Source organism: Chrysochloris asiatica, unplaced genomic scaffold (assembly GCF_000296735.1).
Source record: "Chrysochloris asiatica unplaced genomic scaffold, ChrAsi1.0 scaffold00010, whole genome shotgun sequence".
Taxonomy (NCBI): Eukaryota; Metazoa; Chordata; class Mammalia; order Afrosoricida; family Chrysochloridae; genus Chrysochloris; species Chrysochloris asiatica.
Genome location: NW_006408528.1, coordinates 12,950,664 through 12,978,143, shown reverse-complemented (window position 1 = coordinate 12,978,143; position 27,480 = coordinate 12,950,664). Strand labels below are relative to the sequence as shown.

Below are 27,480 nucleotides of genomic sequence, written 5' to 3'. Positions count from 1 at the left end.
TCTGCTGGGTCAGAAATCTGAACCCTGTCCAAAGAGGATGCTTACCCAGACCTGAGTTCCAGTGCAAGCACATGGACTGAAAGTACAAAATGGTCACCAATGGAAAAATGTAGAAGATTGCCAACCAAAACACAAAACAAAATAATAAATTTTGCTATTGTTGTTGATTCCAACTCACGGAGATCCTACAGGACAGAATGGAACGGCCTCGTAGGGTTTTCAAGCTTGCAGTCTTTCTGGAAGCAAACTGTCACTGTCTCCCACAGAAGTGACTGGTGGATTCCAACCCAACTTTTTGGTTAGCGGACGAACCCTTCACCACTGCGCCACCAGGGTTCTTTGGAAGTTTGCTAGAGAAGGGCGAATGGATGCTACACAGAAAAGATAGCCAGCCAGTCCCATTACACTGCGTTTGGGTCTGTGTTTCTATTGTTATTCTGACAAGATGGCTGAATGGCCGACTCCCAGTCATCTTTCAAATCTTATTTTAAATGTTTTCTCCATAGGAAGGCTTGCTGTGATCATGTAATCTAAGTAGTTCAGTTTTTCCATTCTTTATTACAACACTATTTTGACCTTCATAATATTTACTCACTGACATTAGATTAATTGACTGAATAAATATGTATTTGTCATCAACCAGTGCCAGAGTACTAGACTTTGTTTTTCATAACATGTTATTATCATGTTTAATTCATCACTGTACAATTCAATGCCTAGAACGTAATGTTGATGTTGTTAAGTGCTCTTGAGTAGGTTTGAACAGTCTAGTACTGATCCTACAGTGCCACACCAAGAGTCCATAGACCCTAAGTAAGTATTCATTGAATAAATAAATGCAATGACCCTGGTACTCAATCCATTTAGGTATTTTGTGATGTTTTAAAAACAAATAAGGAATTGTTGTTAAGTGCCATTAAGTCGGTCCAGACTCATAGTGATGGAGATATATTATTATACCATACCACTCTATCCCTAATTTTTCTCATTGTCTGAGTACTTAGTTGGCCCTAAGTAATAAAAGAAGTTTGTTGTTGTAAGCATCGAATTTGTTCTGACTCACAGTGAACCTGTATAGGATTTCCAAGGCTATAAATCAATATATGAACAGAAATCTCATCTTTCTCCTGAGGAGCTTTTATCACATAAAATTTAAGCATATTTATAAAGTTAGTGATATGGCTCTGAAATATATTATCAAAAACCTGTAGGGAGGGGTCAGTTATATATCAGTATTCAACTAAAAAATTTATTTTAGAAAGATAATTGATATAAAGTATTTGATAGTGTTCAAAAAGTTCACCAAAAATTCTGTTATCTTTTAATTACATTTTCCATGAACTTTTTAAAGCCTTATGATACTCCATATATTATGCAACATATCTAGTAAGGTAAGGGCAATGCTCTATATATAGTATTTCTTTTTTGGTGTAGCAAAATAGCAAATGAAGTAAAATTAGTAAAGATTATAAACAATCTCATTTCAGGACAGGTCTTATCATTAAATGTGTTTGCTATGAACCCATGAAAAAATGAGATCTTTGGATTTGGGAATTACAGAAACGATATTGCAGACTGATAATCATACTTTTTCTACCAAGAATGAAATGCAATTTCCCCAAAATGTGTTTATCTAGCTGACCATTATATATAGGCTGATTTTTGTTCTTCAGGTATCTCTACTGAAACAAAAATTCTAACTCATTGTTTTGGTCATTGGGGATGTTGTTGTTGTTACTAAGTGCTGTCGAGTTGGTTCTGACTCATGGCAACCCTGTATAGGATTTCTGAGAAGTGGCTGGTGGGTTTGAACCACCGACCTTGTGGTTAGCAGTCCGGTGATTATCCTACAGCACCAGAGCTACTTAATTACATACTATGTCCTTTCATTTTACATTCATTTAACGTCCTGGTGTGGCAATGTTGAATAACCACTGGACTGCTAATCACCAGGCTGGTGGCTCAAACCCACTAGCTGCTCCTTGTAAACCCTATACAGGGTTGCTGAGTCAGAATCAACTCGACGGTGCTTAACAACAGCAATACACCATCAGCAATGCTCATGTTTCATCTAGTCCATACATGTGGCAGAGAAAAGCTTGTGTTTACCACACCATGTCCTCTTTGTGACTACAGTTATGCTTGAGTAGCATGGCCAACATGATAATACCAACCAACAGAACATGTATGGAAGCAGTAAGTCATTTCCAGGCTTGCTCTTAAAATCATCCCACATGACCTCTAGCTCTCATTTTCTTTTCGAGAGCAAACCTGGTATCAAGTGTTGCAGATGACATCGTTTAGGAGACGCAGGAAAGCTTCCCTAATTACAATGAATGTCATTAGTGGGTCCTGGTGTGGAGCTGTGGGTTAATGCGCTGGACTGCAAAGTCGGTTTTAACAGTAAGGTTCAAGCTCACCAGCCGCTCCTTGGAAACCCTAGGCACGGTCACTATGAGTCGGAACTAACTCGATGGCACTTAACAATAACAACAATTTTATTGGTAGGCCACTAAGATTTCTGTGGTATACTCATACTTGCAGCATCAACACAATTTCACAAAATAATTTTTCCCTAAATGAAAATCTACCCTCTCATGGCATGAGTTTTCAGTGATAATAAAACCTCAAAAAGTAATTCACTTTCATATAAGAGTGTAAGTCAATATTGCTACTGGGGTTCCAGTTCATAAATGAAAAGTTTTATTCCAAACCAAACATGTTTAAACATTTCTCTGTGACCAGTGGGTGGCTGCACACAGGTTTTCTCATTAATACATTTGTCTTAGCCTCATTGTTGTTAAGCTCTGTTGAGTCGGTTCCAACTCAGAGTGACCTGTATACAGTTTTCAAGGAGTGGCTCGTGAGTTTTGAACCACCGACTTTGTGGTTAGCAATCCAGTACTTATCCTACAGTGCCACTCATTAGGGTGGCTTTAAACGAGGTCCAGTCAAAACAGTGGCTTCCGTGGGGATTTGTTGATCTAGTTCAATTTAAGGCAGAGAGGTCAGCTCAGGTTATGGAGACCTATCAGGGGTAACCTTGATAGGTTTTCTTGAAGGACACAGTATGATCACAGGGGCCTTTTAAGATGAAGTTTTAAGAACACTGAAAGCTGCATTGCTGAGAAAAAGGCCAGGAACTGAGGAATTTTGGACTGAGGAATTTTGCTTAGTTTTCCATCAGGACAATTATCATTCTTCAAGGGCAGCAAGGGCTGTTTCTACAAGAATTTCATTGGGAAACCTTACCCCACCTACCCTAAAGCCCTAACCTTGTCCCTTTAGACTTGTTTTGATTCCCCAAACTGAAAAGAACATTTAAAAGGAACATAATTTGAGTCCTTTGAAGATACTAAAACTGCTGTTCTGACTTGGTATAAATCAGAGAGCACAGAATTATTTGGGAAGAATTAGAGATATAGAAACACAGCCTTCAGATTTGTAAAGACCTAGATGGAAGATACGTCAAAAAACAATAGCTTTACACTTTGATATTTTTGCTTCATAAAGATTTCTATGATCTTGCAGCAATATTTTTTAGTTACCCTGTATATATCTCATGTATGTCACAAGTTGATTTATTTTCTACACATCATGATTTCATCCCATTGCACATTGAAATGTCAGCTAATAAATATGTTAGTAACTGCCTTTCAACACTGTGCTAAAGATCTGCACAATCCAGCAATACCCCTTGGTCAAGATGTTTTGTTACTATCTTCTTCAGCTTTCTGAGCCTCCCACCTCAAGTTTCCACAGTATCTCCTAGCTTCTCAGCTTTCTCCAGTGTATCAGGATGTTGCCTCAGTCTATTCACAATCACAAAAGTGTAGTGTGGTAATAATGCCCCACAGGTAAGGTTCTGTGTCAATGGATGAATATCTAAGTCTTCTGTCACTTGGAGGGAAAATTCTGAGGTGGGTCCTATACAGGAGTTCTTTAAAAGGATTCCTGAAGCAGGAATAAGTGAAATGTGTAATTTTTGTCACCTTCCTTTCAAACTTCCTAACCTCCCGTCTCCTTGTTTCCACACGCTGGCTTCCTATAACACCTCTCACATGAACTACCCACTGTGAGGGTGTGGTACCTTGAATTTACTGGATATGGCTTTTTTACACAGTATCTTAATTCCTACGGAATGATTGGGTGGGACCATGCAAGTAAAGTACACAGGACTCTAAGGCTAGGGTTGGTTAGTTTTGCCATCTAGCTAGGTTTAAAAGGAGCCAGCTAAGAAGCAGAAACAGAAGATCCCAGGACCATCAGACGAAAGAGCATGAGTGGAGTGTGAGATCCTTCCCTAGAAAAGCGGCGAAAGCAGAGGTGATGGCAGAGACAGAGGCATGGAGAGACAGAGCACCCATGGACTGGGGCAGAGGCCAAAGCACCATATGGTTGAGAAGTTGAAGAGAAGAGTTAGGTGTGTCTGCAGTACGGCACAGCAGAGACGTTCTTGGCTGGGGACGTGCTGTATCCTGAGTTGGTTTTGATCCTGAACTGTACCCTGTTCACTTCCCTAACAAATTCCATAATCATGAGCAGTGTTATGAGTTCTGTGTGGTCAGTGCAATGGATCATTGAACCCAGATGTGAAGCAGAGAGTGGGAGGGATGGTTGGTGTCAGAATAGGACATAGAAGGTTGTAGGGTATTAGCATGTCTGACCTCTGCTGCTTTTTGGCCTTTGGCTGAGGTTGAGTTTGAATCTCTTTCTCTCTTGTGAGAAGGGACAGGGGAAGACAGACATGGTTCCATGTGGTTTTTGCCGAGGGAAACCAAAGTAATGGTATATTTCTGGTTTATCACTGTCTTTTCTGAATTTAGCTGTAAGTAATTGATTTTATACCAATTTCAAACACAATTGTTTTATTAGAGGGCATTTGAAAATGTGCAAAAACCACCAACAGACTGGCCACTAGGGTGGTACTTTGTTGTTGTTAAGTGCTATTTAGTTGGTTAAGATTCACAGTGACTATTTCCAACAAGCATTTGGTGGGTTTGAACCACTGACCTTTCAGCTAGCAGCCCAGTGCTTATCCTACAGCACCACACCAGGACTCCAGGGTGGTACTAGTGAATAGATTTTTGATCCAGTAAAATCCACTTTTAAGACTGACACTTTTCTCTTTTGGCTTCTTGTATGTAAAACCCTTAACATTCATAAAATCATGTAATCTAGAACATGGAGGCTTACTTTCTGTATCGATAATGCAGCCCTAATCACCATTATAAGGAGCTCTGGCAGCATAGTGGTTACAAATCAGGCTGCTAACCACATGGTCAGCAGTTCAAAACTACCAGCTGTTCTGCGGGAGAAAGATAAGGCTTTCTGCTCCTGTAAAGATTTGCAGCCTTGGAAACCCTGTGCAGTGTCAGTATGAGTCGGAACCGCCTCCATGGCACATAACACCAACTAATCAATCACCAGTATGTGAACCTATTGGTATAGTGATTTATTTTTATTGTTTGGTGAATCACTTTTGAACCACAGATCAACATCTGTGATTGAAAATGTGATGCATTCTCACATTGTGAGATGGGCTGAGTCTTCTAGGAAGCAGATGCTGAAATAGAGTTAGGAGTGCAAGAGGTTTACTGTGGTGGGGTTGTGAATGATAGAAAGGGAAGAAGGGAAGTCTTCAAACCATGATGCTGATCTGACATCAGTGAAAGGAAAGGGGATAGGGATGAAGTAGGATTATGCTGGAGATCCTTATATCACAATGCAAATATGACAAAGCCTCAGACAGCCCAGTGGGAGTTCCAGAGTAAAGATTTTCCATTAGAGGAGTCACAACTTGGGAAGAATTAGCTAGGCACTGGTATCTCTAACAGAGCTCTGGTGGGATAAGGACTAGACTGCTAAATACAAGGTTGGCAGTTCAAACCCACCAGCTGCTCTTGAAAACTCTCTAGAGTTGTTATGAGTTGCAACCAGCTCGACAGCATACAACAATGGTACCCATAAGAACAACAAGGACTGTCAGTGTACGTAGCCATGGCTGAGACGTATCTATCCAGAAAGAGTCTGCTCAAAGGCTGAGGTAGATCCTGAATAAAATTTCAAAGGCTATAGCCTGAAGGTGACCGCAAGTAGAGGCCTCATCTAACTGCACTTCTCACAGCTGATTGGCAAATTCTTTTGTGGTGAAACATCAAGTAGCATACTCCTATGGTTGTCACAAAGTCACATGAAATAAATGCAATCCTAACAAACACCATATGAAGACTACTTGATAAATTACGTAAGATGAACATTAGTTGAGATGATCTGACTACAGAAAACCTTGTAGCATATCTACACACTTTAAAAGTTCAAAGTTTATGAATAAAGTAAGATTTCTGTGAAAACCGTAAGATTATATTTTAATATTTTTATATATAGCAAATCATCCCGTTTCATCTAACCCATCCATTTTGTTAGCTCTTAGAGGAATAATTTTAACACAAACTTTAGCTGATCAGTGAATATCCAGGTGACATACTGAGATTTCCCATCAACACCCATGACTTCAATGACTCACCAATTCATACCACCAGTCCACTCTGAACTTCAACTTCACATAGCCAATTGCCTACTTGATTTCTCTTATTTTTCCTTAAAGACATCTCAAGTTCACCTTGAATAAAATGAACTCATATTGTTTCCCTCAATCACGGTTGTTTTTTCCAGTGTTTTCTATCACAAATGGTAGCACCTCATATTGGAGCAAACAAAACCCATATATCCAAACTGGCCCCTTTTCCTCATCTTCATATTCAATGCATCAACAATTGCTTGTTGATTTTACCTTGTAAATAGTTCTTAACTCTGTCCACTTCTTTCCATTTCTCTCACCACTATTTTAGTCAAAGCTATCATTTTTCTAATTGTGTTTATAATACTCTCCTAACTGTTCTATCCACATACACTTTGCCCCCCTAACACCATCTGTTTCCCATATTATAGGGGAACAGCTATAGAATACAACTACTAGATCAGTAAAATTCCTGACCTCTGCTTTGCAGTTCCTGGTTGCTTTATCTGCACATCTGGACTAGAGACACTTTGCTGTCACTTGGCAGGAACAACAATTTATTAAATCTCTGCAATCTTGGCAACCTTTACTTTCTGGACATGACTCTGACCCAGTACATTTACAACATTTAGGTGATTAAGTCCTGGGAACATTAGTAGAGAGATCCTAGTATTCTAGTTGTCTTTTTTTTTTTTTTTTTTTTCCTTTAAAGTTTTTATTGTGAATTGAGTGAAAGTTTACAGGGCAGATTATCAGTTTACATTCAACAAATCATATACTTTGTTTCATTGCAATGATTATAGATCCTAGTTGTCTTGAAAAGCAATAGGATTAAGAGAAAAATCTTAAAGAAACAAAAGGATGCTGGTGTGGTGCTGTGGGTTAACACCCTGGACAGCAAAGTCATTTTGAACCACAAGGTCAGTGGTTCAAACTTACCCGCTGCTCCTCAGAAACCCTATACAGGGTCGCTGTGGGTTGGAACCGACTCAACAACACTTAACAACAAGTACAACATACAGGATTTCCGAGGAGCAACTGGTGAGCTTGAACCGCCAACCTTGCCGTTCAAACGGCTTTGCAGTCCGGCGCATTAAACCACAGCACCACACAGGACTCCAATTTAAAAGAGGGCATCTCTTTCAAATTCAGGGAGGGCTTAGGGGCGCCAATGTCAAGGACATGAGAGACTATTTCCCCTAAATGGAAAACTAGGTGCTGCACACAATACTAATAGGAAGTCTGTTTGGATACTAGAAGCATATGTCCTCTAGACCAATGGGGAGTCCTGGTAGCACAGTGGTTGAAGCACACAATGCTAATAGATAAAGTGGTCCAAACCTACCAGCCTCTCCATGGGAGAACGATGTGGCAGTCTTCTGTGAAGATTCAGCGCCTTGGAAGTCCCATGTGACAGTTCTATTCTGGTGGCAGTGGGTTGGGCTAGTTGATTGGCTTGATCAATTAACAGGTAAATCTACCCTGACAGAAATCTACCCAGAATTGAATAAAAGGTTTTCCTGCTGGCGCAGTCTGCAACAAACACTGTCCTGCTAGCTGGTCCCCATTGATTCAATAGTGTCCTCAGTGCAGGGAGTAGACCTGAAAGTAGTAATGTCACAGCAGGGGGCCATTTGGGAGGTGATTCCTGTCACTATTAGTAGGAAATTATTCTTTTTGGAAAACAACTAACAGAAAATATCTGATCACAGAATCAGGTTAGTAGGCAGTCTAGACTGCTCTTCATGAACTGGGTCTGCTCTACAGCACTCCAGAGGTGGGATGCAAAAGTGCAGACTCTCTAGGTCCTAAGTCTTATTTAAATGGTTGGTCACTTAGAACAGAGAAGTATACACATTTATATATTTATTTGTTATTGTTAAGTGCCATAGAGTAGGTTCCGATTCACAGCAACTCTTGTAGGGATTCTGAGGAACAGCTGGTGGGTTTGAACTGCCGAACTTGTGGTTTACAGTCCAGCGCTGCTCCTACAGCACCACACCAGGAGTTCTATATATTTATAGCAGGGACTGAATGAAATCTTGTTGAATGAGGAATGAACACATGAGTCTTATCTAGCAACTAAAATATTCTTAGAAAATAGCAGCCAATGAAAGATTTTTCTGAACTGAATTTCACCAGACATCATGCTTCATTAATAATGTTTATTTTAAAGACCACTTTTTATTGTAACAAATATAAATTCATTGGTGTTTTACAAAATGTCAAAAATGTCTGAGGTACAAAAGAAATACATTAATAAAATGAAAGTTATGTTGTATTATTTGGTATATACTTAATACTGTTGACATGCACACCATATTCCAGAAAAGTCCATGCATTACTAAGAGAAAAAAGGAAATAAGATATAACGATTATGTTATCTGATTACAAATTCATTGCTTCAGTCAGTTTTCTTTCTTCAGGGATACCATTTACCTGCGGTATGTAAGAACGAATATAGGTATGAGTTAGTCAGGGCAGGAACACTTGCAGTTTTCAAGCAAAACAAATTATGGCAAGGAGACATTTTCTACCTACTTAGGATAACTTAAAATAATGATTTTGCATTATTTCTCAACATTTGGTTTAAAGGGAAAAAATTCTAAGTAAATCCTCTCCTTCTTAGAGCAAAGCCATTATATTTTATATATTTCAAAAGGTACAGCCTGAAAATCTTCTCACAATAAATAAAAAGAATGTACTTGACTATGGAATGTATGACTATAGCTTTTAATAATGCCTTTTTAAAAAATATGTGGTTGGAAGGACAGAGCAAATGAGAAAGCCTGAGGAGGCATCAATCCAAAACGTTAAGGCAATTGTCAACTTGTGGAGTCCTGATGTGCTGTAGGAGAATGCAATGGACTACGAGGTCGCTTTGAGCTGAAAGGTCAGCAGTTCAAACTCACCAGTCGCTCATCAGAAACCCTAACGGTATAGAACCAACTCAACGGCACTTAACAACAACAACATTGCCAACTTGTAAATGCTCTATTATCCTAGCTAGTACGTAAGTCTAGGATTACAAGAGCAACAGCTAGTCCACTCCCTAAACTTTTAATGGGAATTTACGAGGAAATAACTAACTAAATGCAAGAGACACTTCAAAATCTACTCCCTCTCATGAATTCCACATAGTTACCAACAAAATTATCTGATATCTAAGAGATGAACCCTGTGTCTAAATAAACATCATAAAGAAAACTGCTGCTAAACTAGTGCTTTGAGATACTTAGAAAAAGCAAGTAATTGTTTCATGATAATCAGGCACAAATGTAGCCACCTCTTTGTGGTATGAGAGAACAGAAAAGCCGGTGTACCCATGAAAAGCTATTAACAGCACTGAATCCATGACTGAGAAAGAAACGTTATTTTTTTACTTAAATGGACAGAATGGGAATAAGGGACGCAATCTGTGCATTTAGCTCTTTCCTCCAGGTGGCATGAGTCTAATTAGTTTTAAATTTATCAAAGGCAGAAACATAATAATTGATCAGAATTACATGAAAAGTGCGAAGCTGGTTTCTCTCCCTTTAGCACTTCAGATGCTTAGGGAACTCACTCAAAAAACAACAAAGAAGCAAATAAACACAAAACAAAAATCAAGAAAACCAATTATATAGGAAGATACTTCAGTTAATAATATGTTCCAAATTGCAGAAAATATAAGAAATTAAGAAGGTAATTAACTATAAGGTTAACTATAGGAGTCAACTCAAGTAAAATGCCTGCTTCCCAAAACCTGTTTTAGAAAAATATATACAAAATTAGGTTGAACAACGTAGTCCCCCACTCCCCACCCCCAGGAAAGTTCTGTGGTGTTTTATGCTATTTATTCATACATAAATTGTCCTTGTATTTGTTTGGTTTTTTTTTTTTTTTTTGTCCTTGTATTTGAAAATGCTCCCTATTACTAAAATGCAGCTAAGTCTACTTATTCAAAATGTATTCAATGATAAAATAATGGGACTACGAGGTTGGTGTGACCACAATGTTGGCAGCTAGAACTAACTAGGCACTCCTCAGAAACCCTATATTGGGTCACTCTGAGTCGGAACCGACTAGACAGCCCTCAACAATAACAATATTATCTGGTGTGGTGCTGTAGGGTCAGCACAGGACTGCTAACCCACCAACTGTTCCTCAGAAACCTTCCACAGGGGCGCTATGAGTTGGAACCGACTCCAAGGCACTTAACAACAGCAACATTAAATACCCAAGTTTCCTGGTTTCCCTAATGATATAAAATCTGGGTTTTTAAAACTCAAAAGAAATGTTCACTATTTTTCTAGACTTTACCTCCCACTCACTTCATGCCTGAAATAATTAAAAATCGGATGAACGATCTCTTGGGAGGGATGGGAATCTCGAGGTTAATGTGGAAGAAATTCTAGCAATTCCTTTGTAGAAAGATGCTTTAAAATGGTTTCTTCTTAAAAATATTAGTAGTACTGGATTCATTTTTTCCTTTGCACTGTAGGTAGCATATTTACAATAAAGTTTGTTCCTTCATTGATATCCTGAATGCTTACATAGTAGCTCCCCACATTAATATCCTGAACAGTTGAAACCCGTCAGGATTTAATTAAAACAAGTGATCAAAATTGTAGGTAAAATTCTGATAAATGTTATCTCATAATTAAAATTTGATGAACAACTTCATTATACTTGCCTCAAATCTTTGAAAAGTTGTCAAACGAAAATCTCCTTAAATTCCCGAAAGCAGTAACAGAGAAGATGAGTTTTTAAATGAAAACATCCAATAAATATATATATATATATATATGCCTGAAGTTCTTAAGAAACTTACTTAATAGCTTCTCTGCCACAATGCCACCATTCATACTCAGAATTCCTCGTTCACCTTACACTTTAAAAACTCCTCTTGCTTTTCCAAAAGAGCTACAAAGACATTACTGGTTGCCTGGCAATTAAAGCCAGGAATCAACCACTAATTAGAACACAATCATGAATAAGGTATCTACTGGGTACTAAGATGAATGAAATAATTGGCTGTGGAAAATTTTAGGGACACTTGAAAGAAATAAACTTAAAGAAAGCAAGTCTTAGGGAAATAGAATAGTCCAGAGAGAATTGTCCGCCATCTTGTTGCCACTGGTTAAGTTATAGCCGCTTTTTAAAGGGGCTTTAGACCAAGCCAACCATTTCTCATTTATCCCCATGAAGCCTCAGTGATTAGTCACAATGCCTTCCTTTTGTAAAAGTCAGTTTCAAGCTGCTCACTTATTGAGACAAATCCTGATGCATCCAAGCTAACAATCTTTCAGACCAATGGGAAGAATAAGGAGCTTGGCTAAAGGAAAGGGATTTCATTCAGTCTTCCTTAATTAGGCAGGACCTCCATGAATGTTTTTGCTCTAAGATCATTTACCCTGTGCTTATCACTCTGGTACCAATTGATGCAATAATCTAAACAATTCTTCAGCATTTGGGTTGAAGTTCTAACTCTGATTAAGGAATGACACAACTGTTTTTGCCTTAGCTGGTAAAGCTTCATACATTATATATCACCATAATTATCTTTTATTAATCTATTAGCTTCATCAATAAACATCAGCTTATTAATTTGAGTACTCACCTGCAGTCTGCTGTTGTGGAATCTGAGTCTGATGTGGCAAGTTCCTGGAAATGATTAACATGTTTCAGTAAAACAATGTTTGTCTACACATACATATAAATAGAGAAACATATTAGAGTGAAAATGCTTATAGCTAGAAAGGATCCTGGAAATCATCGAATGCTACATACCTCTGACCCTACTCCCAGAGTTTATAGATGAGAAAAATGATGTCTGAGGAGGGTAAATAATATTTTATACTATTTATTGACTTTTTTTTTTTTTTTTTAGTTTATAGTCAAAACCATCTCATTCATAATAGCCCTAGGAAGTGGGTATGATAATTTTTCATTTTGCACATGAAAAAACAGTCTTAAAGGTTTGAGGCTACATAGCTAGGAAGTAGTGAACAAAAATGTGAACACAGTGATTCTAAAACTTGTACTCTTAACCAAGACAATTTTATATCCCTGACTATCACACACACATACAGTTACACACATTCATTCAAACCACCTTTATCTCAACTTGTGCTCCTTCATTCCCATCCCGGGGAATGGCAGTCCTACTCTACCCAACTGTATTAGTCCACCTGGCGAAGTTTTCCTTGACCCTTCCCTCTCCATAAACCCCATAGCCAATCTCTTTGGGAACTCTTGACAATTCTCTTCAATCTCTTCTTGAGTTGGCTTCCCTCTCCCCCATCCCCATGGCTACTAACTTAGTTGAGGTCTGTAACATCTCTCACTTGGATCATTATATAACTGGTCTGACTTGTGTCCTCATTTCCATTTTTGCTCCCTTATAATTCATTCCTGGTGTGGTGCTGTAGGATCAGCATTAGATTGCGAACCACAAAGTTGACAGTTCAAACTCATTGGATGCTCCTACAGGGCCACTGTTAGTTGGAACCGACTTGACAGCATTTAAAACAGCAACAATATAATCCACTCTGCTATTAAAATGAATTTTCTGAGGCACAAATCTGGTTATGTCATTCAAATAGTTAAATAATGTTTAATATTTCCTTACATACCTGAAAATTAAGTTTCAGGTTTTTTAGCTTGGTCTAGATGGCCATCAGTAGAAATGGAACCTACATGGAGCCCACCTTGACTGGTTGAATCAAAACAACCTACTAACATGGCTGCTTTCATCTCCTGTTCCCATAGAGCTTAGCACCTATTCGTCCTTTCAAACTCAACTCAAAATCTGTGACAGTGGATATATAATACTCTTGTAATTTATTAAAAAACAAACAACTCATGATGAAAGCTACCAAAATGTTTAACTTCTTATACTGAATTAAGAATCAAACAACACTCCTAAACACCCCTTTCCCTAAAAGGTCACCAATTAGTATACTTTCATACACGTGGTGATTGTCAGTATTGTGTACCACATAATATTTCATTGTCCTAAAGAACTGTTAACAGAAAAAGCCAGTTAGTAGCTCTAGCGGTCAGCATGCAATTACTGGCTTTTGAAAAAAACATTAAATTTTTTTTTTTTTCAAAAGTGAAGATATTTTCAAAGTCCACACAATACACATGCATTTCATTAACACGTTTGCACACATGACTGAGCTTCAAAACTTGGTATTAAGAAAATGCACAATTTAAGTTTTGGTGCTGGAAGAAACTCTAGAAGTCAGCTCCTTACTACAGAGTAGGGCTTGATATTAGCCAAGGAGTTTTCGAGATTTTTTTTGTTGTTGTTGTTTCTCTTCAGTAGTTGGATTCCTTTTCATTGAAATCCTAATCAGAAGCCTAATACACAAAAGAGATCAATGTGAGGTTGCCTGGGTTGGAACAAGGGAGCCAGGGATCTCGCCGACTTTGTTTCTTTCGCCCTACAGACTGGCGCCTGAGACATTTTGAAGAAACCTCCAAGAAATGGAGTTAGAAAACCATGGATCTGAATAATTTTGACCAGGCAAATATTATGTTCCAAATGTTGTATCAAGTCAGTTCAGACCCATAGCGACTAGAGCCATCTAAAATGGAAAACAGGATGTAAACTAGTTACATATTAGTTAAACTCTTAAATTAAGCTGTAGGAATGCTAATGACTTCAAATTATTTTAAAATACTCAGTTCCATTTAAAATATATTCTGTTGGAGACAAAGAATTGATTCTAACTCAATCTGACAGATTTGCTTAATTAATTCTTCCTAATAAGTCTCCATTCTTTTTTGCTATTTCCTATGACCCCTGTTTTTCCTGGTGTAGGTTACTGGAGCATTTCTTTCATTTAATTGGTTTATTCTTTCTGTATTTCACACAACATATATGGGTTTTGATTATGCAAGTAAAAAGATTAATTTGTAAATCACAAAGAGGAAATAAGTTCCAGACTTAAAAGATGGAAAAGAGAACATTTTTACTATATAAATCAAATTCTGAAAGGAAAGGCTGATTTGGTATAGCCTACATTAGATTCTCTGGAGTCCAGGTGTTGCTGTAGGATAAGCACTGAACCACAAGGTCAGTTTGAACTGTACGGTTGGGAGTTCAAACTCACCAGCTGCTCCTCGGAAGCCCAATACAGGGTCGTTATGATTCAATGACACTTAACAATAACAACAACCCATTAAATTCTGATATATGCACATATTGGTGTTGTTGTTCAGCACCATGAAGTAGGTTCTGACCCACAGTGAACCTATATAGGGTTTCCAAGTTTGAACCACTGACCTTGCAGTTCAAACCAACTTTGCAGTCCAGTGCATTATCCTTCAGCACCACACATGGATTCCATACATACAAATGGGTATGCACAAATTCAAGTACTTCTTCATTCTTTAGCATCTCTACTTCTAGCTGTTAGCAGATTGAATAAACTTTTAAAAACAAACCTAAAAAATTCCTGACAAAAAGATAAAAAGAGCAAAGACGACAAAGAGAGTCAGAATGCAGGCATTGTGACATAAGCAGTGGTAAGTGGTAAGCAGAAAAGCAAGTTTTCCAAAATTCCTAGGTCAAAAAACAAATATGGAGAAAAGTTAGTTGGAGGTCCTTTTGCTTTTAATCCCACCTCACTTGCTTTCTGTGGGACTCAAGTTTGAAAATCACTGCTCTAAGTCAGTGTACCCTCCTGTCATTTCTTCCTCTTCTGTGTCATTGCAAAACTTTCTAAATAGCAATGGGCTTGGCTGAGTTTCAAGAGAAAGGGCTGGTTGGGAATGGGCCACACATAAAGTTAGCAAGCAGAGAAGTGTGAGAAAGCAATTTTGTGTATGTGTATTAGATTGGTTTAGAGACTGAGAAGTCTGCAGTGTGTGTGCCAGTTGGTTAAAGTCTGAAGGATGAACATACATGATCGGTGACTTCAACTACAGTTACCAGCAGTGTGTTCAACTGAGATGAGTTGTATCAAAATGCTTAGGTTTTCAAAAAGGTGTTCAACAACAAAAGATGCTGAGATTCAACTTCCCCCAAGTCTTAAGGTGTGCACACAGCTGTGTTTTTGTAAGCATCCAAACATGTGGCTACATGTGAGCCTGTGAGAGTTAGAGTGTTAACATGTCAATGATGGGAATATTTGAAGTTGTGTATTTAAAAATGGAAGGAAAGGAACTCATAAGAACACTGCTTCAGGCATATTGGAAAATTGCCTATGACTACCTTCCTAGTGTTAAGAAGCAAAGAATGTGGTAAGAAAGGGAGCATTTCCATCTTTGGTGAAAGCAGGCAGCAAAAGGTAATTGCACAGGAGAGTGGGGGTTGACTTCAAATAGAGACCCCATAACCCTTCAAAGAAAGGACCTTTATAAAGTCATAAAAGTGTTTAGAATAATTAAGTTATTAATGAGAGAACTGAACATTTATTCTGTATAAAGTATTATTTAGAAATAAGATTTAAGAAAACTATAATCCTCTAAATTATTAGTGTTAATTATTTTCTAATTTTGCTATCATTAACTGCAAGTGTTTAAATAGAAAATTGTGGGAATTACCCATTGTATAGACTTCATTCTTTAAGAAAACAAAGGTAATACCTTTCAAATTCATTAACAAATGGTTTGGCAGGAGCAGGCCACTATTTGGAGCCCTGATGAGGTGCAGCAGGATAAGCACTGAACTGGTAACTGCAAGGTGAGTAGTTCAAACCCACCGGCTACTTCTTGGAAACCCTATACAAGGGTTACGTGCAAACTGGACGGCACTTAACAACAAGGACACCACTATTTACGGAGCCCTGGAGACACAATGGTTAATCTCTTGGCTACTCATTGAAGGGCTGGCAGTCTGAACTCAGCCCCACAGGAGCCACAGAAAAAAAGACCTGGCAATTTGCTTCTGTAAAGAAATCCTATGGGGGCGGCTTTACCTTGTCTATGAGGGTCACAGTTCAACAACACCATTATTTATTATCTGCATAGCTGTTTTAAGACAATTTGACAGTCTAAGAGTCTAATTGTAGAGTCAAAATTCTATGAGAAAGACTGATGATTATCAACTGATTATATTCCTACCTGCTTAAAAACCCAAAAGCAAGTGAGGCTAAATGATATATATAAAGCCATAGCATCCATTCTAGGTTTGACAGTAAATGACATTAGTTTAGGTATTTGGAATACCAAACACTTTTCCTTTGAATCAGTATGGAGTCATTAGCAATAGTAACATATACTTGGAATATCCAAGTTATTTAAGTAAAACTGATACTGTTAAAACACTAAATCTTCTACTAAAAAGTTTTCTACAAAATTGCAAATTTGAACCCTATAAGTACTTTTACCAAGCAATCAGGCCATTATTTGCAAAGAGAAAGCGAGATCGCATGCAAAAAAACAAAAAAACACTGTAAATTTTTAAATTTCAAAAATTTTAACGAAAATCAGTTTTGAATACATGAAATATAGAAGAGGAAGGAGCCATTCATTTATTTCTTTTCTGTTTTCCCTCAGGTTGTTTACAGTAAAAATCTGGCCAACCACAGCTTTGAAATGAAGCAGTACAAACCTGTGGACCCAAAATTCATCAATAGATATTGCATACATCACTTTTAGCGTGTACTTGGTGAATTAAAAAAAAAGTCAGTCACTCCAAACAATCCTTAGCTGTTTGACCCTTCTTGTCAGTAAGAAACCTTTATGTTGCTCTCTGAAGCATTCTCTTCAACTAAAATTAACTTTTATTAAAATCTAAGTATTATTTATGGAATTTTACCATAAAGTTAGTTGTCATTATTGGCAGAGGGAAAACAAATTGAGAAAATACTTTAAATAAATGCTAAAATGATTAGTTGCTAAATATCTTTAATTAGGAGACTTACACAATTCTACTTTTATACTTGTTAATTTGCAAAGATTAAGTACAACCTCCCTTCTGTTTGGAGGAAGACACAATTATTCTGGATTAGATGCTATGTTTAGTATAAATAATAGGGAAATTTTTATGTAGAGTCAATTGAGATATTACTCGAACTATGTGGGGGCATTTCCCCCTGTTATTTATGACATAAGGCAGCCATGAAGATACCATCTAGGAAAAATCAATTCGTATTAATGCTGGCAAAGGAAAAGCACAACTGAGGAGGCACATCTGTCCCACTATAAACTTCAGAACAAATTATCTTCCCTAGAAAACATTAAGATGACTGAAATAAGCATATATATAGGAACCAAAGATTATTAATGGTTACCAAGAATGGGAAGGAGAAGGGTAAAGGGAAAGTTTTCCTTTGGGGGTGCTGAGTTTATGTTAATGATGGTGGAATAGTTTGGATGAGAATCATGGTAATGGTCAATGTTGTTGTTAAGTGCTGTCAAGTTGGTTCAGTGAATAGCAACCCTGCATAGGGTTTCCAAGGAGCTGCTGGTGAGCTTGAACCACCGACCTTGCAGTTCAAATTGACCTTGCTGTCCAAATTGACCTTGCAGTCCAGAGCATTAACCCACAGAGCCACATCAGAACTTCAGGTAGCACAACATGAAAATGTAATGAAGGAGATTCTGTTGTAAATGTGGAAGTTGAGTTGGCTGGATATTTTGGTGTGTGTGCTTTCACCATAGTAAAAAAAAGAGAGAGAGAGAGATTAAAGAAAAAATTTTTTCCTATAAAATAAAATGTTTAGGATCCTTAGGCAATATCCATTTTCCCAAGAGTCAATAATAGTATCTGAGTGGTTTGCTTTTTAAAGTTTCACATTTCCAACAGAAATACCAGAGGCTCTGGCTTTCCCAAAACTAAATATTTAATCAGGAATCCAGAGTCCTGGTGTGGCACTACAAGATTAAACACTGGACTACTAACTGCAACACTGGTGGTTCAAACCCACCAACTGCTTCTAGGAAATCCTACATAGGATCACTATGAGTTGGAGCCAACTCCATGGCACTAAACAACAACAACAACAACAACAACGTTGGAGTCTTGGTATGGTTCTGTAGAATAAAGCACTGGACTACAAATTCAGTTTGAACCATAAGGTCAGTGGCTCAAACTCACAAGCTGCTCCTTGGAAACTCTATACAGGGTTGCTGTTGAGTCAGAATTGACTAGATGGCACTTAACACAGCAAAAACCATACCACAGACTTTCATGAAAACTAGAATTCCCCAGATGGAGAGCACAGAAATTGGTATTGTAAAAATTTAACAGGTGATTCTCATGCTCAACTTTGTTTGGCATCAACTAATAACATTCCTTCTAGATCTTAAATTTCTGTGACTTGGAATATAATATTTTAATTTAGATAAGTACAAAGGTTTATCTTTTAAGCTCATCAATCAAATCTATTATATAATCTTGATGTTAATCCTTTGGTCACAAACATAACTCCCTAATAGAAAATGAACAAAACCAGTTACTTAAGATTGACTTTTGATATGATTTTCAGAAATCAGTTGTGATAAATTACAGAATAGCCTATAGAGTTCTATTATTAATGGCTGTCAAGAATTTCTTCACTGATCTATAAAATTGATTAAGAACAAATACTAAAAGTCTAACTATACTAAGGATTGAGGATTATTCTACAAAATACCTGGCCAGTGCTTCTCAAAACTCTAAGGTCAAGGGAAACAGGAAAGTTTAAGAAACTGTAGAGACTAAAGAGACATAAGAACACATTGAGATAGCCTAGATATAATCCTGGGACAGAAAAAGAATGCCAATAGAAAAACTAGTGGAATCTGAAAAAAATATCTGGAGTTTAGTTAATAGTAACACACCTATGTTGGTTCCTTTGTTCTGATAAATGTACCATGATAACGTAAGATGTTAATAATGGGATAAACTGGGTGAAGGGGTTCCAAGAACTCTTTGTACCATCTGTGCAACTTTTCTGTACTTCTAAAATCATTCCAAATTAAAAAAAAAAACAAAAAACTAAAAAATCAGCTAGCAAAAATCAAATTAAATTCATCTTCAACTTTTATACTATGGAATAACTTTAACAACCTGTTTATATTGTCTTTGTAAACTGAAAAATAGAAAGACCATTCTGCTCAATGAAAATCTTTCTTCCTGAGCATGTGCTACATTCTCCAGCTTGCTCTGCTCAGTTTTTCCTTTCGACTATCTCTGAAATCACCTTGCCTGGATCAGAAATACCTCTGAGGTCAATGAGAGCATTATGTATCCCTCACTATGTATCAGGATAGGTACATAACCTAATCTCAGTTCTCACCTAATTTAGTGTTCTCTCATACAATATCTTAATTTTATCATCTGCAAATGATTAAACAGTTTTGGCTGGCTAATTTATGGTACCAATGGAGTCTTATGAAGCATTCTCCCAAAAAGAAAATGTCACTATATGTTTGATCAATAACTATAGCAACCCCTTGTTGCACAACTGCCCCATAGGGCTTTCCAGGCGGTAATCTTTATGGGAGTACATTGTCAGGAGTTTTCTCCCAAAGGCGCTCTGACAGGTTCTAACTGTTGATCTTTTAGAGAGCAGCCGAGTGCTTATTCATTGCACCACCACGGACCCTTGCATCACTGTTAGAGTTTTCTATTCTTCTGAGGTGGACTGACTTGTTTCAAAGACCAAACCAGTTTCTATGAGACTTTAAAGTAAAACTTTAAACTTTCATCTTGCTTTGACTCCGAAATAAACCTTTAGCTACATTCTATGCCAGAATATCTATGATATCAACTCTGAAGAATAAACAGCTATGATGAGCCTGATACAATAAGTTCCCTATTATCTGGCATGGTTGGAAAATGAGGTTAATCACATATTGTGGCTTATAGGGGGTTACCATAGAGACCACGCACATATTATCCATTTCCAAGAATAAAAGAAAGATAATATACACTCAACACTGAAACTATACCGAATGTAATTTAATTTTCCTCTGATGAGTCAGACACACTTGATGATCTTGCAGCGCCTCAGAATAATCATTGTGAACATCATCAATTATCTATGTACCCTATTTATATAGAAGTGCTAGTTAATGGGGTTTTTGCATTAGCAGAAATCTGAATAATATTAAGGAAGGTTTTCTGGACTTAAAAATACATATATGATCAAATTGTTAGAAATTCAATAAAATAATCTATTGCATTTTCAAATCAAGAGCTCCGATCAACATAATGAAGGTCTTGATGGAGTTATGACAGGAACAGGAAAATGTACTTGGTTGAAAACAGGAAATTTTACTTTATTTGTGTATTAGTAGCAACAATGCAAACTCCTAGCCACAGAGAATCAAAGTAATTTCTAAGGAGCTAATCTTATCTTTAATACATATGGTTAGAAAACATATAAAAATGAAAATGATGGCAGCCATTAATTCTGATCTCAACTTCACCAGCAATAGAGTTTTAGTCACTTACAAAAAGTATTTCCCTACTCATTCAAGTATTTTTTCTATCATAAAAATTGATAGCATCACCACCTTATCAATAGAAGCATTTCTCAAACTGTGTTCTTTGAAGAGTTGCCTGATCTGGCTTCCTTGCATGGATCACAACATTTATCAACACATCAATACACTAAAGGCTCAGAGAACCCCTGTCGCTTAAAAAACAAACAAATAAATCCTGTGTCTCAAGCATTATTTGATCATTGCTTATTTTTGAAGACTACGTCTCAACATTTCTGAGAACATCAGCATTCTAGGGAAAACAATATATGAAACATTAGACTTAAATAATATGTACAAATTACAACAACAAAAATAATTTCTTAAAGGAAGAACATTTGAAAATGAATGATAAAGCTATTCACAAATTTCATGTAGAAGGGAGGACCATTCCCTGGTGAAGGATATCATGTAATCAACAAAAAGAGGCAGACCCTCAACAGCAACAATCTAAAAAAGACAGGGGAGATTACTAAACTGTGAATTGTTATGATAGTCTTGAAATTTTACTAGCTTTTTCATCAGTATCTAATCCTGGTTAAGTGGATTTTTTTTCAGATGGACCACTGACCATATCAAGGCCAAAGAAATCTATCCTATCCATTTAGTAAAATAAAATTCTGAGAGACATTAATACATCTATCCTTGCTGCAATACTGATGCTCTCCAAACCCAAAATTTTACTTGCATGTAATTATATGCACCATTATAGCATCTGAATTAATTACTCATATACGCATGTATACACACGCAAACATAAACACACATCTTGACCTATTCAGTACTATGCAAATGATATTACAAGACTTCAGAAGATATAATACATTTGGATTTTCAAAAATATTTGGACAAATTTATCTAGTTTGTCAATACTACTCAAATTGATCATAATTTGAGCTTCAAATTACCAAAATAAGCATTCTCAATGGAAAAATGTTTGCACCCAGCATGGATCCTAGTTAATTTTTTAAATCCTAAGAGTTTACATTTATATCACAGACTAAGGTTATATATATGTGTGTTGGGTGGGGGATAAGAAAGAGAGGAGCATGGGATGAGGCAAGGGAAAGAAAGAAAAAGAGATTCATTCTGCATGATGTCTATTCTATTTATAAATTAAAGGTCAGAAAGAGGAGGCCCTTCAAAGCAAACGTCGTGACTCTTAGTTCAAGGGACAACTGAATTATTTCATTTCAAGATATGGTTAAAAGAGTCATGTTCTTAGAAATAAATGATAGTTTTATCTATCATCTTCTTATATTAAAACCTAGCTTCCAGGCATATCATTTGGATCCTTGAACACAATTCTGCAAGTTCCTCTACCCACACCCCAACCCCAATATCTGCCCTTACAGAGGCTCTTCCAGGCTGGCCGGCCACAGTATCCTTGAACAGCAGAAAAGGTTTACACTAGTAAAATATCCTTAGAACCAAAATTGGAAATGCCTCTTTAGACATATAAACAGATCACAGAAAGAAGAAAAGAAACCTAAAAACTTTTGTCCAAAGGTATAAAATTTAAATTAAATAGCTGAGATAATAATAATAATAATAAAATGGTTAATAAAACCAAAGAACCCTATCTCTAAAAAACAATCGAGCTTTAGGATATGCTTCTCTTTGCACAATTTACTCATCTTTGTACAAACTTGTTCTTTTATTATCAGTGTGAGTATCCTACATATTAAGGTGAAAGAAGTCTTCTTTGGACTAGTGAAGAAAATGTCCCAATTTTTAAATTTCATGAAACTGGGTAGGGGGAAGTATTACCTGAAAATAATTCTATTTTATTTGTTTCAGTACAATGGCATTGGGACCTAGAATATCAATGTCCTCTTGGTTTCTTCTTTTCCCATTACACACAAGCTAAAACATACATGCATGCAAACTAACAGTCGTTATTACAGCTCCAAGTAGATACTTACTGCTGTGTTTGCATCAGTGGCATGTGAGTGCTATCGTAATTATCTGTGTGGAGAGGAGGGATGATTTCCCCAGTTACAGGGTGGAACACAGGCAGCGTCGACAGTGGCCATGCGATCTCTCTATTCTTAGACATGTCACGAAGCTCCTTGGTAGATTTCTGAATAGCACTGTGATGGACCAATTGGATACTAGGTCAAAAAGAAATAAAATAATACATATTTAAGTCCATATACTAGCCTGGATGGGTCATCAATTTGAAAAAGTTATAGAAAATTATTTTTCTTTTAAAATAAGAAAGCATTTTTACACTTGGAATATTATGCATGCTATCTCAGAAAAAGATACATTCCACATAAGTTTTAACATCGAATAACTGAACATTATAAACTAATTTAAAAATAAATCTATCTTTTATTAAACTAGGCTATGAAGCACTGTGTTAATATTACAGCCCTAAGTAATAAACTGGTATTCTAGTTAATTGCTACGATTAAGATAAATCTACCATTGCTTTTATGTCATTGCTTCTGGTGGGGCATTTATAAATACTCACAGAAGTTTCATTTTATGGTAGGTTATTACTGAAGATTCAGGAAAACTTGTATGAAAGGTCTTTTCATCTGTTTTCTGGTTTATAGAGATGCAGATTGGGAAATCACATAATATAAATGGCAAGTTAATATTCTAATTCTGAAATAGTTTAGGTTTAATTTTTACCTATATCATCTTAATTTTCAGATCCTTTTTATATTTCGTTTCTACCCCTCTGTATGTATCTATTTAGAAAGCAGCATTCACATGTATGAAATAAAGTATGAAACATGGAAAAGATGGAAAAACAGAAAGCATGGCATACATGTATAGAACGTGGTATGCAACTGAGAAATGAAAAAAAAAATGATAAAGAAAATAACAGGAAAAAAAGACACTTACTCTGGTGTTTGCATGTTTCTCTTTTCCCTAGAAACAAAACAAAATTTATGAATTAAATAATAGCATTGATATTTGGAACATTAAGACTTTATGCTCATGGGATCTTGCGTGATGTGGAAATGCTGACGTTGTTACTATTAAATGCAAACAGGTAGCATTTGCCACCATGTTTATGGCATTTCTTGGATAAGCACACATATAGACATGGAATACTGATGAGAAACACACAGAAAAATGAAAGAAAGAAAGAAAAAAAAACCAAAAACGACATGGAGGTTAAGAATCAAGCTCCTGATTGAAATAAATTCTATGATATAATGAAATCAGGTTACATGTAAAAATGAAAGAATTTGTTACTTGCTGCTTTATTAAATTTTATGCTTTTGGCTTTATTATCCTGACTTCCGGATAATCTCGGGAAGTTATTTTAATTGACAAAGATGTCCTGTAAGTATAACATTCATCAAGTGAGGATGTGTTACTTCAATTATATCCTGATTTTCATTAATTTACTCCTAAGGTGTCTTTAAAAAAATTTTTTTTTTTAATGTTTTAGGCATTTGGATTGTGTCAACCTGTTTGACAGCAGAACAATTTCAAGAAGAATTCTAACCATCACTTCTGAGCAAATTTACTAAGACTATTTATTTAAAGTGTAATTACCAGGTCTATAGATCCTGAAGAGTCTCTGCTCACACAATACAGCCCATATAACCGAAACATCTAGCTTCAATTATGCTGTACTGATGGCATGAATTTACAGTTAGCCTTAATAATTTTCGAATAAAATAATTATGTCCCTTAATTTGATTTTCTAGACTCATCACTATTTTAACTCCTTTTGAAGGAATAAATTACTGTAGTTTGACTTGAACACAATTTCAACACAGTTATAAAGTATTTTACGAACTAATGAAACTTTGCTTTTAATGGAGTCTTATGTGCTGCTATCTTAGTGGAGTCTATAATTTCTTATTAGTGTTTTTAAAGTACTCACACTCCTTCCCGTCGGCAGCACATGATATAAGCTAGTACTAGAAAAAGGACCAGTGCCACTGCCGAGGGCACAGCCAGTGTAATCAGGAAATCCGTGTAATAGTCTCTGCTTTTCAAAGAATCAGAAGGGGGTTTGTATTCTCCACCATCAGGTAAAATCCCCTCTCCACGAATCACTTCCTGATAGGTGGACACTTGCTTTGTTTTATCAACCTAACACAAAAGAAGACAATTACACATCAAGTTAACAGCTTTAAGTATTATGAGGCTTTATAAACTAGACATATCAAAATATATTTTGATAAATTACCAAAAAATAGAAATATTTTCTAAGTACTTAATACCTTGAATTTGCAATGAAATGTACTGGTATTATGGAGAGATGACAAATGAAAGCTTTACCCTGACCTTCTTTCTCTGTTCTTCTCACCATATACATACATACATACAAGCACACATAATAAATACGCATGCATGCATATAAAGAGAGTGCAGGAGCTAATGTGTGTGTGTGTGTGTCAGTGATGGTGCAATGGGTAAGTGCTTGGCTACAGGTTCAAACCCACCAGCTACTCCACAGTAGAAAAAACTCATCTTTCTCCCACAGAGAGGCTGGTGGGCTCGAACTGCCAACTTTGTGGTTCACAATCCAGCACTTATCTTATAGAGCCATGGCGCTCCCACACTATAAATATTGTTGTTGTTGTTAAGTGCCATCCAGTCGAATCAGATCCATAGAGACCCTGTATAGTGTTTCCAAGAAGTGGCTGGAGACCTTGAAATGTTGACCTTGAGGTTCAAACTGACTTTGCAGTAAAGGACTGCACACTTTACACACACATATATTAAATAAATCACTGTTCTTTTTTAGTTTCCTTTCTTCTAATCAGGAGTCTCTCACATTACTATATAAATTTGCTTCCTAATGACAAATCTCTAGGGAACCATAAATTAGCTGATGATCAAGTTTGATATCTAAGGTTAATGAAAAAGAAAAGAAAAAAATAATGAGGGACAATTTCCAAATAAGTACAACTTTGATCTTTCTCCCATCTAGCTGACATAAGTAAATTTTAGAAAAGATAATTTAAGGACTTTGTAACCTATGGAATACTCTAATATTACTAAATTCTAACCATGAATCAAAAATTCAAAATACCAATGCCATGTTAATTTACCTCTATGTTAACTGAACTGCTTTCATTACTTTTTATTGAATTATGCTAAGGCTCTAATGTGGTGCTGTAGTATAAGCACTAGATTGGTAACCAGAACGTCAGCAGTTCAAACCCACCAGGCGCTCCCAGAAACCCTGTACAGGGTCGCTGTAAGTTGGAACCGACTGGACAGCGTACAAGTTTTATATAGAAGATCACTGTTTTAAAAATAGCCATGGGAACTTTATGTTTGCTATTTTTAAAAAAGGGGGTGAACTTTATTCCTGTTATTATTCAGCATTCTCTCCAAAAAAAACTCCACTTGGAGAACTTTAAAAATAATCCAATAATAGTAAAAACTTTATTTTCTGCCAAGGAATTTCTGCTCTCTCTACCTTCTTATTAGCAATGAGAACGAAATAACTGATGAATTTCCCCCTTTTTATCTTAGAAATTAGGAGGCTTACTGCCAAACATGATCTTATTATTTGTGTTTTTTGTAACGTTCAGACCCTAACTTTTTCATTTTAGATTCTATTGTGCCTATTGTATGATTTTTTAATTTGTGCCTTGGAAACCTTTTGTGGTAAGATGTTGTTGTTAAGTGCCATCGAGTTGGTTCTGACTCACAGTGACCCAACCTGGGGTTTCCAAGGAGCAGGTGGTGGATTTGAACATCTGACCTTGTGGTTTGCAGTCCAGTGCTTATCCTAAACCACTGTACCAGATGAGAAAGGGCATATCAACATTCATAGACAAAAAATTATGATTTATAAAACACTTCTCCATACAGTAAAATCTCTAAGATATAAATCACTTAAAATTGTTTTAGAAACTAGATATATTCCTAAGCACAGTTCAGTTTAGAGTCCAAGCACAGGTCCAATGGCTGTGACGAGGGACTGCCGACTGCTAACTGCAGAGCAAGGAGTCTGCCTAGGCGAGCCTTGTTATGTTCAGAGCTGCTCAGCTTTGTCACCTCCATATAATTAGCACCACACCAGAAACACTGAGTGGTGCCAACTTTTATTCATGTGCACGTATTTCAACAATTGAATTACTTTATTTCATTGAAGAAAGCAAAGAAAGAATATTATTTTCCTAAGACACAAGGCACACAAAAGGGTATCCAAGACACAAGGACACAAAATGTGCTATTTGCTCCACATGTGAATGGCAGCTTCTTCAGTACTGGATCCTGGAAAGTTCCGTACACGAAGTGACACTTGTGTTTATGTGTCAATAACTTTGTTCAAATGTCAACTGTAAACTTAGATCTAATTTACTTTCACCAATCATCGGGAGTTGACAGAAGTTAAATTTAAAGGTCACTAAAGAATTAAAATATCTTTCCAGCTTGTAGATTGCAGGACGATCAAAATATAAACAGCTATGGGTAGGAACCGACTCAACGGCACTTAACAACGACAACAATAATACAAATAGATAGATATATAATAAATACTTATATGTGTGCTCATTAGTTGCTGTTGAGCTGATTCTCACAATAACTCATGTTCACAAAATCGGTGTTTATAT

At 36.6% G+C, this 27,480-nt stretch overlaps 1 protein-coding gene across 3 annotated transcripts in view; it reads right to left on the bottom strand.

Moving 5' to 3' along the window:
- Positions 1-8,669: 8,669 nt before the first annotated feature.
- SGCE (sarcoglycan, epsilon) overlaps positions 8,670-27,480 on the bottom strand; it is a 96,638-nt gene continuing 77,827 nt past the window's right edge. The window contains exons 7-11 of one of the 3 annotated variants that reach the window (XM_006834283.1): positions 24,786-24,997; positions 23,789-23,815; positions 22,855-23,043; positions 12,123-12,166; positions 8,670-8,959 (exon numbers count right to left, since the gene is read on the bottom strand). In XM_006834283.1, coding sequence (XP_006834346.1) covers positions 8,943-8,959; positions 12,123-12,166; positions 22,855-23,043; positions 23,789-23,815; positions 24,786-24,997 — 489 coding nt within the window. In that variant the 3' untranslated portion in view covers positions 8,670-8,942. Of the gene's footprint in view, positions 8,960-11,195; positions 11,231-11,753; positions 12,167-22,854; positions 23,044-23,788; positions 23,816-24,785; positions 24,998-27,480 lie in introns of those variants that run through there. The other 2 variants (XM_006834282.1, XM_006834281.1) reach the window with 2 other exon arrangements.